General features: G+C 31.1%; 1 protein-coding gene across 1 annotated transcript in view; it reads left to right on the top strand.

The window, feature by feature from the left end:
- Positions 1-15196: 15196 nt before the first annotated feature.
- The window catches only part of LOC107957228 (probable acyl-activating enzyme 16, chloroplastic), a 29180-nt gene continuing 25998 nt past the window's right edge, over positions 15197-18378 (top strand). Inside the window, exon 1 of the mRNA XM_016892685.2 lies at positions 15197-15586. Within this exon, the coding sequence (XP_016748174.1) occupies positions 15356-15586 (231 nt within the window). The 5' untranslated portion in view covers positions 15197-15355. The remainder of the gene's footprint in view (positions 15587-18378) is intronic.

Below are 18378 nucleotides of genomic sequence, written 5' to 3'. Positions count from 1 at the left end.
GAAATACGTTAGTATCAGTGGTGCCGAGAGAGAGAGTCACCAGGGAGTTCTTTCAGACCGAATTCTGAAAGAAATACATCAGTCAAAGATTTCTCGATCAAAAGCACAAAGTGTTTCAAGAATTAAAACAAGGTTGAATGACTATAACAGAATATGAAAGAGAATTAGTACGGTTGAGCAAGTATGCTCGGGAGTATGTTCCTATCGAAGAAATTATGTGTAAGGATTTTTCGGCGGGTTGAACGAAGATATTATTCTTCTGGTCGAGATATTAGATTTAAAGGAATTCGTTGTGTTAGTTGATCGAGCTTGTAAAGCTGAAGACTTTAGCCGAGAAAAGAAGAAAGCTAATTCAGAGGCTAGAGATTCGATAAAAAGACCGATGAATAAACCTTATCATTCTTCATTAAAGAAATTTTGAGATACATATAGTCGATCGAATGCATCTGTGGGGTACCAGAATAGAGATCATGGAAATCAACTTGCAAATTATAAAGCTCAAGCTACTTCTGTTTCAAGTGTTGGTAGTATGACAAAAAATAAACCTGAGTCTCAACAGTGCAAGAGAAGACATTTTGGTGAATGTTGGAATAAGAGTGCTAAAGCTTGTTTCAAATGTGGTTCACCGGATCATTTTACTAAAGACTATCCTGAGATGATTAAGAAAGATAGACCTCAAAATGTGAGATCAAGTAATATGTCGACTAGAGGAAGACCAACAAGAAATGTTGGAAATGTGAGTGGTAGTCGAGGGGCAACAAAGGACTCCGCTATGAGATTTGAGGCCAGAGCATCTGCTAGAGCCTACACTATTCACGATCACAAAGAATCGTCATCTCCAGATGTTATCACAGGTATTTTCACTCTTTATGATACTAATGTGATTGCATTGATAGATCCAGGATCAACTCATTATTATATATGTATGAATTTAGTATCTAGTAAGACTTTACCTATAGGGTCTACTGAATTTGTGATTAGAGTATCGAACCACTTAGGCAAATGTGTTTTAGTTGACAAAGTCTATAAGAATTGTCTATTACTGAATCGTGATTTCTGTTTTTTGGCTAATCTGATGTTGTTTCCATTCGATGAATTTGATGTAATTTTGGGTATGGATTGACTAACGATGCATGATGCTATAGTGAATTGTAGATGAAAGACAATTGAACTGAAATGTCAAAATAATGAGACTATTAGAATTGAATCTGATAATCTAAATAGTTTGCCAGTTGTGATCTTGTCTATGTTAGCTCAGAGATTTGTGATAAAGGGGTGTGAAGCTTATCTTACTTATGTACTTGATACGAAAGTGACAGAAACAAAGATTGAATTAGTACCAGTTGTGTGCGAGTATCCAGATGTATTTCCCAAAAAGTTACCGGGTTTACCACCTATCAGAGAGGTTGAGTTTGGTATTGAATTAGTACTGGGAACAACACCGATATCGATAGCTCTGTACAGAATGGCTTCGACAAAGTTAAAAGAATTGAAAGCTCAGTTGCAAGAGTTAATAGAAAGAGGTTTTGCTAGACTGAGTTTCTCTCCCTGGGGTGCACCGGTGTTATTTGTGAAAAAGAAAGATGGCACAATGAGAATGTGTATAGACTATCGACAACTCAACAAAGTGACGATCAAGAATAAATACCCATTGCCACGAATAGATGATTTGTTTGATCAATTAAAAGGGGCAACAGTGTTTTCAAAAATTGATTTGAGATCGGGTTATTACCAGTTGTGAGTTAAAAACTCAGATGTGTCGAGGACTGCATTTAGAACAAGGTACGAACATTATGAATTTCTTGTTATGCCTTTTGGACTAACAAATGCACCTACCAATTTTATGGATTTGATGAACCGAATTTTCAGGCCGTACTTAGACCGATTCGTAGTTGTGCTTATTTATGATATTTTGATTTACTCTCATGATTAATCTGAGTATGCCGAGCATTTAAGAATCATGTTACAAACTTTGAGAGATAAACAGTTGTTTGCAAAGTTCAGTAAATGTGAGTTTTGGCTACAAGAGGTTGGTTCTTTGGGACATATAGTTTCAGCTGCAGGTATTCGAGTTGAACCAAGAAAAATTTCTACGATTATAGATTGGAAGTCTCTGAGAAACGTATCCGAAGGCCATAGTTTTTTAGGACTAGCTGGTTATTATAAATGAATTATGAAAGGCTTCTCGATGGTTGCGACTCCGATGACAAGATTGCTTCAAAAAGATGTTAAATTTGAGTGGTCAGAAAAGTGTCAGCAGAACTTCGAACAATTGAAAGCATTATTGACAGGGGCACTAGTGTTAGTTCAGCCTGAGTCAGGTAAAGAATTCGTAGTTTTTAGTGATGCATCGTTAAATGGCCTGGGTTGTGTTTTGATGCAGGAAGGCAAAGTTGTAGCTTATGCCTCGAGACAGTTGAAGCCGCACAAAAAAAATTATCCAACGCACAATCAGAATTATCCAACGCACAATTTAGAGTTAGCCGTGATAGGTTCGCATTGAAGATTTGGCGTCATTACTTGTTTGATGAGAAATTCCATATTTATACCGACCACAAAAGCTTGAAATATCTGATGACTCAAAAAGATTTGAGTTTGTGACAACGGAGATGGTTATAGATGTTAAAAGACTATGAATTAGTGATTGACTATCATTTGGGGAAAGCGAACGTAGTTGCTGACGCTTTGTGCCGAAAGTCCTTATTTGCTTTATGTGCTTTGAACACACAATTAGCTTTGTCTGATGACAGTTCGATAGTAGATGAGTTGAAAGCGAGACCATTATTTCTATAGCAGATTTGTGAGGCTCAAAAATTTGATAATGAATTGCAAGCAAAACGAGCTCAGTGTGAGTCGACTTCTGATTCAGATTTTCGAATAGGGCCTGATGAATGTTTGATGTTTTGTGATAGAATATGTGTACCAAGAAATTCTAAGCTCATTCGGAAGATTATAAATGAAGCAGACAGTAGTTGTTTATCAATACATTCGGGAAGCACAAAAAAGTATAACGATTTGAAACAGCTTTATTGGTAGCACATCATGAAATGAGATATCTCAGAATTTGTTTTGAAATATTTTATCTGTTAGCAAGTCAAAGCTGAGCATCAAGTGTCAGGTTTATTACAACCTATTATGATTCCTAAGTGGAAGTGGGATAGAGTAACAATGGATTTCGTATCGGGTTTGCCCTTATCTCCGAAAAAAAAAGATGTGATCTAGGTTGTTGTTGACAGATTGATGAAATCAGCTCATTTCATTTCAGTATGTACAGATTACTCGCTTGATAAATTAACTGAGTTGTATATTTCTAAAATTGTGAGATTACATGGTGTTCCCCTATCTATTGTTTTGGATAGAGATCCAAGATTGACTTCACGATTTTGGAAGAAATTGCAAGAAGTTTTGGGTTCAAAGCTGCATTTTAGCATTGCATTTCACCCATAAACGGATGATCAATCTGAACTAGTTATTCAGATACTTGAGGATATGTTACGTTGTTGCATTCTAGAGTTTGAAGGTAGCTGGGAGAAATATCTACCGCTGATTGAATTTTCTTACAATAATAGCTTCCAATCAAGTATAAAGATGGCACTGTACAAAGCTCTATACAGTTGTAAATGTTGAACACTGTTATACTGGAGTGAGCTCAGCGAAAATAAGATTCACGGGGTTGATCTAATCAGAGAGACTGAAGAAAAAGTGAAAGTAATTCGTGATAGTTTGAAAGCAGCTTTGGATAGACAAAAATTGTACGCAGACTTGAAACGGAAAGATATGGAGTTCCAAATCAGGGATAAAGTGTTTTTGAAAGTGTCGTGGTGGAAAAAGGTATTGCGGTTTGGTCGAAAAGGGAAATTAAGTCTTCGATTCATCAGGTCGTATGAGATTACTGAGCGAGTTGGGCCAGCGGCATATCGACTCTCTTTACCATCTGGGTTAGAGAAAATACATAATGTATTTCATGTGTCGATGCTTCGATGATACCGATCCAACCCTTCGCACGTTATTTCTCTAACTGAAGCTGAGATACAGTCAGATTTATCATACAGTGAAGAACCAATTCGAATTTTAGCTCGTGAGATCAAAGAGCTAAGAAATAAGAGAATTGTATTAGTGAAAGTATTATGGCATCGACACGAGGTTGAAGAAGCTACATGGGAACCCAAGGATGCTATGAGAAAAAAATACCCGAACCTATTCACTGGTAAGATTTTCAGGGACGAAAATCCTTAAGGGGGGAGAGTTGTAACAACCCGATTTTGGCTAAATCGAAACAGTGGTTTTAGAACCACAAATCTGATGTCGAAAAATTATTTTAATATTGTTTTATGTGTTTACAGTATGATAGCATGTATGTGTGAAAGTTTCGTAAAGAATTTTTATTGTTTGAATGCTTAATTCGATAAAAATGACTAAATCGCGTAAAATACAAAAGTGTTGTTCTATTAGTTAAAGGTGTCAAATAGCTTTGGCTTTTAATTACGGTGCCCTTAAATGGTAATTAGACCATTTTAAATGTTAGTGGACTTTTATGGACATCATTTAAGTGATTTTAAATGTTATAATTTAAGGTTAATATTGGTATTTGATAAATAATGTTAATATTAATAAAACAAAGTTAATTAAAGCTTCATTATCATTTTCATGCACCGAAATTAAAGAACAACAAGAAGAAAAATAGGATTCTTCATTTGGCTAAGAATAATTTAAGCAATTAGATCAAGAAAGGAGAAATATAGATTTGGATCGGGGAAAAGATAAAGTTATCAACTAATCGACTCGATTCGCTGATTTAACATCTGAGGTAAGTTCGTATGTTATATATTTATTTCAAATGTATTTTATGTGCTTTGATATAGCATAAATTGTGATTATGTGATTATGGACAAGTTCAGAAATGATTCAACGAAGATTCGACAGTTAGAATCCCGGTTGAACCTTAGGAATAGTTTAGGATGCTAGTGACATGTCATTAGGGATACCTTAAGTTGGCTTCGGGCCATGATTCAGCACTTCGGGTGCGAAATACACTGATTTGGCTTCGAGTCATGCATATCGGTTGATTTGGCTTCGGGCCATGATATCAGTTTTTCGGATAAGATACCTTGATTTGGCTTCGGGCCATGGTATAGGTACTTATCGTGTAAGACCCTTGATTATTTGACTTCTATTCCGAATGATTCAACGGGTAAATGAAAGACGAGAACGTATATGAGATTGGTACGACATGGTACAGGTATGTGAATAAACCATTTTAGATTTGAATCGAAGAAATGATTATGAGAGTATATAGTTTTGTGAATGAGTACTTGAAAGGTTTGATAGTTAATGAATGTTACATATTGATTTATGTTTATGTGATTGTATTAAGTTTATCTCATACAACCCTATTAAGCTTAAAAGCTTACTTCGTGTTATTTTTCTATGTTTTATAGTGAATCAAGGCTAGCTCAGATCTGGGAGTCGTCGGGAACATCATCGCACTATCAAATATCTAAGTTGGTACTTTTGAATTATACAATTATATGGCATGTATAGGCTAGATGTGGTATTTTGGTTGTGATTATAGCCATGAGATTTAACTTGTAAATGATGTTAATATTGATGTGTGTTTGGCTATTAGAAATGGCTTGTAAATGTATATGTTTTGGTTTGTATATATAGCCATGAGTGATGGCTTATTTTAGTATGTTTTGGTATGAATGTGGTGATGGTTTTATAGTTGCTCAAATGGTTAATTGATTTGTGGAGTATAAATTCTTGAGAAATACCTTGATGAAATATGATTTTAGATGTTGTGTTGGTTATTTATAGGGTAAGTTATGTATGTGTAAATTATGGTAAATAAGCCATATTGTTTGATATTGTTTTGGCATGTATTTGGCTAAGTAAATGGTAGTGATTTGAGAATTGGAATAGATGAAATTATAATGGTATGAATTCTGCATTTAATTGATGATTTTGGCTGTCTAATTGTATAATGAAATAGTACTATTCTGCCTTGTGTAGGTACTTTGAAGTTGGGGTGGCAAATTGGCCTTACGAATGGCCTATTTTTGTCCACACAGACAGAGACACGAGCGTGTGTCTCAGCCGTGTGTGACACACGGTCATGTTATACGGTCATATGTCCCCTGGTGTTGAAATTGAATTGAAGTCTCTATGCTCCACACGGTCTCACACACGGGCCGTGTGGTACAAGTTAGTATACCCCCTAATTGGTACATGACCTAGCACACGGGCGTATGACTTGGCCGTGTTGCATAAGTCAATATACCCTACAGATTTGGCACGGCCTAGACACACGAGTGTGTGGTTGGCCGTATGACCGAAGTCAGTATATATGCCCTGTTTCCGCATGGCCTGAGACACAGGTGTGTCTGGAGCCATGTGAGGCACACGACCTATTCAAATGGGCTTATGACCCCTATATGGTTGAAATTTTTCTAAATTTCCAAAATTTTCATATGTTATCAGTTTAGTCCCGAACCACTTCTAAAGCATGTTTAAGGCCTCGTAGGCCCTTCTAAGGGACAATGTGATTATGTTGAATGATTTATGAAAATGAATGCTAATGTTTGATAAATGTATGCTATATGTTGTGAATTGATTGGTAATACCTCGTAACCCAACTCTGGCGACGGATACGGGTTAGGGGTGTTACACAGGCTAAACTTTTATATGGCGTGTGCTCAAAAGAGCTCCATTAAGATTACCAGTCCAGGCTAAACCCTAATCGTAACGTATACTTGAAAGATATTATATCAGGATTACCTGCTCGGGCTAAATCCTTTCTATAAATAGGTCAATAGGATTACTTGTCCGAGCTAAATCCCATCCGCAACAAATGAAGAACCTTATTAGTTTTGGGAAAGCGCATATAATCATCAAAATTCACATTTAATTGGGACTTAACCCTTTATCACCATTCAAGCATATATCAATTTTCCATCATAGCATACAAGTAAAGCACATCAACATAAATCACATTACATGCAAACACAACATTCAATTAACATAGTTACATGCCCGATTAAGTTACACGAACTTATCTCGACACTTGTCCGCATAATAATCTACTAATCAAAAATCTTTTCTTTCCCTCGATCTAGCCTCGGGTTTGTGTTTTTTGGATCTATATCAATTAATTTAGCCATCAATTTCACACATTTCGTATTTAAATGGACTCAATTTACGTCTTAGGTAAAATTACCATTTTACCCTTAACTTTTCCATAAATTTTGATTTTGTCCCTAGGCCCGGAAAATGAAACTCATGCAAATTACTCCCTATTTCAAGCCTAACCAAAGCCCCATTACAAATTTTCCAGCACATGTATTCATAAAATTTCAGAATTTTTCATCAAATTTTACAACTTTTCATTTTAGTCCCTAAATCATGTTTTCATCAAAAATCACTTTGTAAAAGTTGTTTATCTATCAATAATCTTCCATTTTACACCATAAAGTTCTAATTTTCAGCATATACATCCATGAACCATTTTCATACCTTGATAAATTTTTAAATTAATCCCTCAAATAGAGAGATTAAGCTATCCCGATTTCAAAAATACCAAAATTACTAAAAATGGGACAAGAGAACTTACTCAATTAGGCCTTGAAAGTTTCTTTTCTCTCTCATGGGGTTTCCATGTGTTTTAGGTTGAAGATGACATAAATAAGATGATTTCTTTTATCATTTTTTTAATTAATTAAGTATTTTTCTATTTTTTCTATAATTCCATGGATGAATCACCAAGAAAAATCTAAATACTTTTCTTAATGGTCTAATTACCATATAAGGACCTTAAGTTTTGAATTACATAGCTATTTGATCCTTATAGCTGCTAGAATTCAACTTTCGTAATTTATGCAATTTAGTCCTTCTCATAATTAAACACTTAATCGATAAAATTTTCGTGTCAAAATTTTCACACGACATGCCTATTATAATACGGACCATATAATGAAATAAAAATAAGCCTTATTTTCAGATCGAATTTATGGTATCGAACCCACTGTTCCGATTTCACCAAAAAATGGGTTGTTACATATTCAGAATCACAGGTTAACTCCCAAGTGATAATGAGTTTACGATGAGGTATAAAGTCGTACATATGGTTCCAAATGTTGATATATTGCGCATAGAATGTAAACTAATTTTCATCGGTTCTCCCCCGCAAGTTGATATTGTGTAGATCTTTGATGTCTTGAGATGCTGGTGAAATCGTTTGTCTAAACTCAAATTGTAACACCCTAAACCCGACTCGATTGATAGGTTTGGTTACAAGATGTCACATCATACTTACATGACTAACTTGACAATTTACTACTAAGTTGCAAAACTAACATGACTAAAACTACTAAATATACTTTTATTAATCGAACTTAACTTAGTTCGCATATTGTCACGCTTAGTTAGTTGAATTGCCAATTGAAAATGCAATTATCAACTTCAAAATCAAAAGACTTAATAAGCGGGCTTAAGGAAAATTAACAATAACAATTTTAATATTTGAAACGTTTTCTCTTCACTATAAATATAAATCTACAATTCATACTTAGTTACAAAAGAAAATCTTGACCCCGAGGCTCAACCTTGATTTCGCCTCACTATATGCATTTTACAGTTAAAAACATAAGTTCGCCCAAGCTTGATCGAATTTTGGCTTGATCCCTCTTCGGCTCCTCAAATAAGCTATTATACCTGGAAAAACATAACAAAAACTAAGTTCGTTCAAATGAACTTAGTGAGTTTCTAATATACCATATTGTTTATGACACTATAAATTAGAACTTCATGGGTTTGATCTCCTTTCTAACTGTAACAGACTGTTTTTCAATAGTGTGAGAAACAATGGTTTCGGGACCACAATTTCGACTCGTGAATTAGTAAATATTATTTATTTAATATTTATGAAGTTATATAAGTGTCATATTAAGGTTTGGTCTAATAATTTTGTCATTTGAATAGTTAATTAAGAAAAAAAAGACTAAATCGTAAAAGTTGTAAAAGTCTATCACTGTTGAATTTTAGGTGTTAAAAGGGTCAATTATTATAAATTCAAGGATCAAAGTGGAGATTTCACCAAAATTTAATGTTAGTGGACGATTTTGATGATAATTATGATATAAAATATGTTAATTAAAACTAAAATATGATTATACGTACACTAGTTAATAAAATAAAAGAAACAAAAGTTAAAGAAACATTTTATAATTTATTAAGTTAATCATTTTCATCAACTTTAAACCCATACTAAAGGGAGAAGAAAACCTAGCTCACGGCTAGCTTTATCTTGCAAATTGGTAACCCGTTTTTTATTTGTTTATTGTAATTTTTATGTTTTTGGAATCCTAGGAGTTTGATTTAGCTAAATCAAGGACTATTTTGTAAAATTTTAAAATTTTTTTAAAGTTTCCATTGATGTTTAGAAAATAGATTCATGTTTACTACAATATGAGCACATTTTGTAATGGCCTAAATTCAAGGTTATCGGAACAATGGTTTCGTAACCATAGATCCGATTTAAAGAGAAATTTATTTCAATATTTTTGCTTGAAAATTTATATGATGGGAAAATCGTATGAAAATATTGATAGGAAAATTTTATCAATTTAGTGATTAGTTAGAAAAAGAAATTATTGAAGAAATTGGGTAAAATAAGGTATCGGGACCTCTATCTCGTAAAACCGAGTCAAAAATAATTTTATAAATATTTATGAAATGTTATTAATGTAGTATTAAAATTTCGTTAGGAAATTTTAATGTTTGGGTAGTCAATTAAATAAAAAGGACTGAATTGTAATAGGTGTAAAAGTTGCTAGAGTGATTAAATAGCTTATTAGTCTAATGAGAAAGGATATAAAAGGGAATTAGACCCAAAAGTTATTTGGGCTCCACGGCAAGGGTATGAAATAAGCAGAAAAATTGATAAATTAAGGGTAAAATTGGAATATTGCAAAATTAACTAAATAAAACTAGGACTAAATAGGAAATATCTAGATTTCTCTTCATTTCTCTTCAATTCCAGCAGCTAAAAACGCCATAGGAGGGTTCTCTAAGCTGGTATTTCATAATTTTTGCACCAAGTGAGTTAATCCTTGCCTTTTTCTTGTAATTTTTGTGTTTCTAAGACTTTTACAACTAGATCCTACTATTAAATTCATGGATGAAATTTAAAGTCACCATGGTTGAGTGTTGTAAGTTTATGATAAAATAGAATGAAATTAAAGCTTTAATTTGTTTATGAGATGATTTTATTAGGCAATTTCAATGGAAATTGATTTTTGGGACCTAATTGTGAAAATGTTTGGAATTAAAGTCTATTGCTGAAATTCTGATTCCTAAAGGTTGTAAACTAGTTTAAAGTGATAAAATAAAATGTTAATTGAGAAAAATCAGCTCAATTGAGAGGCTAATTGAGTAGGGACGAAATTATCATTTATTAAAAGCTTAGGGGAAAATGGTAATAAACAGCTTGCACTAAAACAGTTTGGACAGCAGCAGTAGACTAACTTTGAAAAATCACCAAAAATTGTAGGAATCGAATTAGAAGATGAAAAAAATATGGAATTAAAGCTTATTGAGTCTAGTTTCTCATAGAAGAAATATTGTAAGCAATGGATTTGTAAATTTTTAGATATAATGAATTTTGTGAGACAAGGTCAGAATGAATTCGAGTTCCCCTGTTCTGACTTTGAAAAATTATAAAAAATTGAATAAAAATAATTAGGGACTTAAATTTATATGTCTAGAATTATGAATGAGTCTATTTTTAATAGAAACAAACAAGAACATCATTTGAATTCTGTATAAAGAGATAATTTATTTTTAGTGAAGAAGGATCAGAACTGTTAGACAACAGAACAGGGGTGACTTTGAAGAATAAACTGTACTGATTGGCTAAACCAAAAATTCTGAAAATTTTATGGTAAAAATATATACGAGTCTAGTTTCAGGAAAAATTAACGGATCTTAATTTGGAGTTCCGTAGATCAAGTTATAAATAATTTAGTGACTATGACTCAAGTAGACAGCTTTGAATGAACTATAAATAATAGTTGAATTATAGAGAATGTTGCATATGAACATGAAATGTATTAAATTGATAATTAAATTTATTTATTTAGATCCAGAAGATTCAAATACAAAGCTAGATCGAGGAAAGGAAAAAGTTCGGGATTAATAGATTTTTACTGTTTACAAACAAGTATCAAGGTAAGTTCATGTAACTTGAATTATATTCTTAAATGCTTGAAATGCATGTTTTTTATATGAATATGATTTGAATGTTCATTGTATGAAAATTAATGAAACATTGATATATTTGATAAAATGGGAAGAAATCCCGTTTGAATGAAAGGAAAATTTGATGGATCTCTGAAAAGGAATTGACGGTAAAAAGGATCTAGCCCGGACGGGTGATCCTATCCTGATATAGCCCTCCTAAAGAATATGTGTAAAATGGATTTAGCCCGGACGGGTAATCCGAATTAGGGTCTGAATTTAGCCTGGACTGGTAATTCAGATCCAAGATCATTAGAGTAATTGTCGTTGCAGGGGATTTAGCCTGGACTGGTAATCCCGACAATACTCTATGAGTTTATATTGCAGGGGATTTAGCCTGGACTGGTAATCCCGCTGCAAGGTTGAGGTTCGCGGGAATGTGCTCTCTGAAATGGAAATGTGCGCACATGAATATGAATTGACAGACCCGGAATTGTACACTAAAAGTGTACCTCCGAAAATCCATCGAAATTCCGATAAATTCAACGGGATAAATATGAAAATAATAAGGGAATGAAAATCATGGTATTGATGAGTACATCAATCATGGTATATATATATTATTGATACATGGAAATTATTGTACTAACTTGAATGTTGAGTTTGTGCATATTAGGGTAATAATGCATTGAATGGATATATGAATGTTTATTATATTGTATTGAAAATATTAGGTAAGTATAATTCTTGTTACATGAGCTTACTAAGCACAAAGTGCTTACCCCGTTTCCTTTTTCCTTGTTTTGTAGTGTTAAGAGCTCAGAGGTCGGATTTGGTCGGAGACACATCACACTGTCAACCTTAGGATTTCGGTATATAAAGAAACTTTATTTTGGAAATCAATGGCATGTATAAGCTAACAAAGTAAATGTTAACGTGAAATGAATGTAAAGTTAGCCATTAGTATGGTTAACAAACCTGGTTATAGATATGTGATGACGTTATCTTATATAAATGCATGAATCTATCATGAAAATATGTTGAATTGAAAAAAAAAATTAATTCGTAAACTCCGGTAATGCCTCGTACCCTATTCCGGCAATGAATACGGGTAGGGGTATTACACATTTCCCAACGCACTCACTGTATGAAAGATGGAATGTGTGTGTGGGTTCCAATTAACACCTTCTACCCATATGGACCATGTGCAAAAATCTTGCATCTCTCAAGCATGGTTCGATTAAAGACGATGGAAGAACAAATATATTGTGAATATATGTCTCCAAAATTTGATCTTCTGGCTAATTATAAAAAAAATACAAAATCTTAAATTTCAATATACCAACAAAATAATTAAATTAAATTATATTTAAAATAAAAAATTTCTTACCATTTGCAATTGAACGATTGAAATATGCTTGTTATCCAAACGAATAAGAGAATTTCCCATTAATAATTTTAATAAATATGAATAAAAATTGTAATACAAAATTAATTAAAAATACTTACTACAATTTTAATAAAAAATTGAGTGAACTGTGAGAATTGAATGAGAATAAAGAGAGGATTGAGAATGAATTGAGAGATAGTTGAGAGTGAATTGAAAAAGTGGGAAATTTGGGGTTTAAATAGCAAAAAAAAGTTAAAGTTGGAATTTAGCCGCTGAGGGTAGCATTTGCGAGGTAGTTGCGTCCAGCTTAACGCACTTTGCTGACTGAGTAGGAAAGCGTGTCTTGCTGGATGCTTTTTTCCTTCTCTCTCTTCAAAATCGGCTTAATTCGCTAATTTTCAAAAAAATCGATCTAATCTAATAATTTTTATAAAAGGGAATAAATTATATTAGTATCATCCTAAAATGCATAGTTTTTAGGCATCAATAAAATAGTATCACGTCATTAAATTTTAAAGATAACAAAGTATTATTATATACTCATCTATATCTAATATTTTCTCCAACTTAATTTAACTTTAGTTTAAATTACTTAAAATAATTAATTTTTTAAATTATAAACAAACATCTTCTCTTCTTTTACAAATTTTAATCATTTTGTTTTTTTCATAAGTTAATATTTTTTATTTTTGTGCAACAAAATTAGTAATTTTTGTGAAATTTTTTCATGTCATTGACACATAATTTTGATAATTATTTTACCATGAATCTTGAGCCTTGAACCTTGGACTCGAACCTTGAAACTTAAACCTTGAACCTTGAACCCTAAACCCCAAGGTTCAAAGTTTGGATTTGAGATTTAAGGTTTAGGTTTAATGTTAAAGGTTTGAGGTTACGAGTTTACGGTTTAGGGTTTAAGGATTTAATATTACAGGTTACGAGTTTGAAGTTTAAGATTCGGGTTTAAAGTTCAAGGGTTCAGGGTTATGAGTTTAAGTTCTATATTTTGGATTTAGGGTTTAAGATTCTAGATTCATGATTTTTGATTTGGGGTTCAGATAGAAAAAATTGTTAAAATGTTGTTAAATAATTGAAAAAAGATCATGAATAATGTGATGGAAAGTATGTATAAAATAATTTCATATTTTTAAAATTTGACGATTGACTAAATTTTATTGATACCTGAAACCCTTAATTTTTAGAATTATTCTAATTTAAATTATTTCGTTTATAAAAAATCAATATTTTCATAGTAATTCACCCGTTGTTTATTGGCTTTTTTACTTAAACAATAAAAAAATAAAATTAATAACTGAAATGTCATGCCCATTAGATTATTTACTAAAATAGTATGGTTTTACTAGTGCCGCCTGTCAAATTAGCGGCACTGGACTGAAATGTAATGATCTAAAGTATTCAAGGACCTGATATGAAATTTACCATTTTAAGTGGCTACTAAAAAAAAAGTGAAAGGGCGGTGCCTATAGTGTGGCGGCACCAAACCTTAAATGTGGTTAATTGTCTTGTAAGCCTTCCTTATTTATTATTTTCTTTTTATTCCCTTTTAACTCACTATATTGTGTTTAAACAAGCCCTTTACATATTTTTGTAGTTAAATAAATCCTTAACTTATGATTTTAATGTTAAAGTAAATATATCAAAGTAAAGCTATTTTTAAAAAATAAACTAATTCGCATTTTATTTTGATGTGAATTTGATGAGAATAGTTTATTAAATAAAAAGATAAAATTTAAAAATTTCTTGAGAGTACTTATATACATGATATTTTTAACTACTCTTTTGAAATTTTTGATTACTTTTTTAGATTTTATATTGATGTTAAAGTGTATAAAATTTTTATTGCATAAACAAAAAAAATTAAGATAAGAGCTTGAAATTTAAAATATATTTACTTTAATATTAAAATAAAGGGCTTTTATAAGTAAAAATCATAGGTTAAGAGCTTATTTAACTACAAAAACATTGAGGTTTAGAGTTTAGGTTCGAGATTTAAGATTCAAGGTTCGAGTTTAGAGTTTAAGATTTAAGTCTAATGTTTAAAAGTTTGGGGTTATGAATTTATAGTTTAGGTTCAAGGGTTTGGGGTTACAGTTTGAGATTCTATGTTTTCATGTTAGAGTTCGAGATTCTAGATTTAAGGATTTTAGTTTGGAGTTCAAATAGAAAAAAATTATTGAAATATTATTAAATAATTAAAAAAATTATGAATAATGTGTATAAAATAATTTCTCTATAAATAAATATATAATAATAATTTTATATTTTTAAAATTCGATGATTGGCTAAATTTTATTGAACCTTAATTTTTGTATCCCTTTATAAAGAATCGATAATTTTAAAGTAATTCACCATCTGTTTATAACTTTAAAATTATTTTTAAACTTAAAAACACTATAAAAAAAAGCACTGCTTAAATAATCAAATACTAATAATAATGTCAGGCAAGCAAGCTGGGTTTGAAAGATAAAAATAATGTGAAATACTTGATATTATAACTGAAATGTCAGTGTCAGTAGTATAAGTAAGTGGGCCGTTTTGTCGTGTATATAATTTTTAATTTGTTTGCATCGTCTCAATTCCCTATCATTTCCATATATCACGTTAATGTTTCTTCTTCAGCATCTTCAAGATACTTCGTGATCCCCTGCACTTGCTCCTCTCACCTACCACCGCCACATCACTTCACTTCCTTTGCTTTCGCTTTTTTCAAAAATGTTGGGGGCTCCGATCAAAATATCTTCTTCGCCTTCTTGCTGTTCTTCTTCTGAAAATAGAAAGGCGATCATGTTGTCGCCGGTTTGTTTAGATAAATCGAGGTCTTTTCAGTTTCTTTTCTCGGGTTCTAAATTGCGGTGCTCCAAAACTTTGGATACCAAGCAGCTCTCCAGCGCCAAGTTCAAGGTCTCCCGAGGATCGAAATTTCGAGTTTTCTGTGACTCCAAGGTGAGTTTCTTCGGAATTCTGTACTTTATTTTTATGGGATCATCGGGGATCTGTGATGGGTTGGGTTTTTGGATGTGTTCAACTGTTCATTCAATGTTCTTCTCCTGCAAGTTGGCTTTATTTTATTTTTGGTATTATATATATTTTAGTCAAATAGTTTTGGAATTGACGATATTGTTTGTCTGGTAATGAGTAATAGTAGTTCGTAGTAGAGTTAATTGGTTGGACGGTAGGGCTCAGAAAAAGACCGATAAAGCATTACAACTATACCATTCGGCTCGGTTTTGGTCTAAATTTATTAATTTTGGTCTGTTAAGTTTTTAATTTTTGGCTTATTAGGAAGATAGACCATCAAACTTTAAAAAAAAATATCAATTATACTTTTCTAATTTTTTACACCCACAATTTTAATCAATGAGATCTTTGATGAAGGTTGACCGTTAGAAACAAACAGCAACGTCAACATGATAGTTAAAAAATTCCACACCAGCAAAAATAAAGAAAATTCTATTTTAAAAATAAGTTAGTCACTGAACTTGGATATGGATAAATAGTTGTCTTTTATTTGAATTTGTGAGTGATAAACCCGACTAAGTAATTGAACAAAGTGAAGAAAATAATAATAAAAAAGATCAATATGGAAATTTATTTGGAAAAATTCCTCAATTAAGGATAAAAAACTACGGGTAAAAAAATATTCCACTACAATAAATAATGACTACAAGAGAGAGAATCAAAGGAAAATCTGAAACCCACAAGAACAAACCTTTCAAAAACAAAATTCTCTCAATATCAATATATTGTTGTATGTCTAACCTAGAGTAATTGTGACCTATTTATAACTTAGAATTCATAGTATAATATGACTAGAATGCCTCTAGATTAATCAGAGTTTAAATGGGAAACTGAAACAAAATTTAACTAAAAATAATAAAGTCGAAAGCTTGGACTGGACGTCGCGTCGTTGTGACGCTGCTTCTCTGCTCGTCGGGACATCAAGACAATTGCGTCGTTGGGATGAGTCTTTGTTCCTCGTCGGGACGAGATTCACTATTTGGGCCGAATAGAGGCATTCTCCCACAAAATCTGAACAATCATTTATATATATTCATTCTAGAATTATAACTAACATAAAAAATTTTAAAAAAATTATTAAAAATTAATTAATGACCATAAAATTTATAAAAATAGTTGATTAGAAATCATAAAAAATTATAAAAATCTTAGACATTAATCTAAAACCATAAATTTTATAAAAAAATAATTTTTTATATAAAAAATGCTTCCTCATATTTGATTAAATAATTCGACTAATATAACTTGCACAAATTAAAAAAAGAATGAGAGGAAAAATATAACAAAAAAGTTGTTGATACTGATTTTATGATATAAGTTGTTGATGTTTGTTTATAAATTATTTTTTTATAAATTTTATAAATTTTAATTAATTTCTAATAATATTTATAATTAATTTCATGACTTTTTCTTATTTTTTTAATTTTTTTATTATTCTAAATGTATCTGGGCAAGGCAGCTATGCATGTGGATTCCTTGTGCACTTATTTTTAAAATAATTTAAAAATATTTTCTAATATTTTTGAAACTTTTTATTTTTATTGATGTGTCACTGCCATGTCAGCCATCAACATTGACGTTGCATCTATGGATAGTCACGTTAGTGTTACCGTTAGTTTTTAACTGTCAACTTTTGTTAAAAGGTCTTATTGGTCAAAATTGTGAGTTCTTGAGCTTTAGTTGGTGCACAAAGTTAGAGAGATTTAATTGATTTTTTTGAAAAAATTTGAAGGCTTATTTCCTTAACTTTTAAGTTAAAAAGATTTGCAATTATCTAATTTTATTTTTAGCTTTAAAATAAGCCTTAAATTTTAAGCGAAAAGATTTGCCATTATCTAATTTTATTTTTAGGCTTAATATGCACTTTTGTCATTAAAGTATAATGTTTTTCCATTTTAGTTCTTAAATTTTTTTTGCCTACTATCAAATGTTTTCAGTTTACTCTTTTAGATGTTAAAAACTAACGAATGAGGTATCCAACCAATCATATGTTGTCTCGTGTCATATAATGTCGTCACAGCGATGTCATCATTAGAAAAGAAACTAAAAATTCTTTAAAAATGTTAAAAATTATTAAAATTATAAAAATTAAAATATAAAAAAATTTACTAAAATTTTAAAAATATTAGATATTTTAATATTTTAATAATTTTTTAAATTACATTTACTAGAACTTGAACATGATTCCTGACTCTTAGAATGATACCACATGCAATAATTGACTTATAATTCAATAATCGAAATTTATAATTAATAGATATTTTTAGGTGATAAATTTGGACTCGTTAAAATTTTCAAATTATTAAAATAATAGAATTAATGTTATTTCAATTATATAATATTTTTAATTATTTCAATTATTTTTAGACAAATTATTTACATCTAAATCAATATCTTAAATCACAAATAAAATTTTTTTAAAAGAGAAGTGGATATCTAAAAGTTAAGATGGGCATATATTGCTTTAAAATATTTGAATTTAATCTTTAATATTTATGGTCACAACTACAATCAAATGTGGCAAATATCTTAATATACTATTGTTCTCCCTAAACCCACCACTATTATTGTCGAGTATTTTTCTTCTCTAAAGAACTTTTGTATAATTTTTATGAAGATTGATTATATTTTTTTTAATATTTTAAATGTGATTAGTGAGTAAATGTCAGTCATCCTAATATAAGTATTAGGCTATATTTCCTTGATAAAATAAGAAT

The sequence above is a fragment of the Gossypium hirsutum genome, chromosome A05 (genome assembly GCF_007990345.1).
Source record: "Gossypium hirsutum isolate 1008001.06 chromosome A05, Gossypium_hirsutum_v2.1, whole genome shotgun sequence".
Lineage (NCBI taxonomy): Eukaryota > Viridiplantae > Streptophyta > Magnoliopsida > Malvales > Malvaceae > Gossypium > Gossypium hirsutum.
Note: the sequence above shows the minus strand (reverse complement) of the source record. Positions and strands in the feature narration are given on the sequence as shown.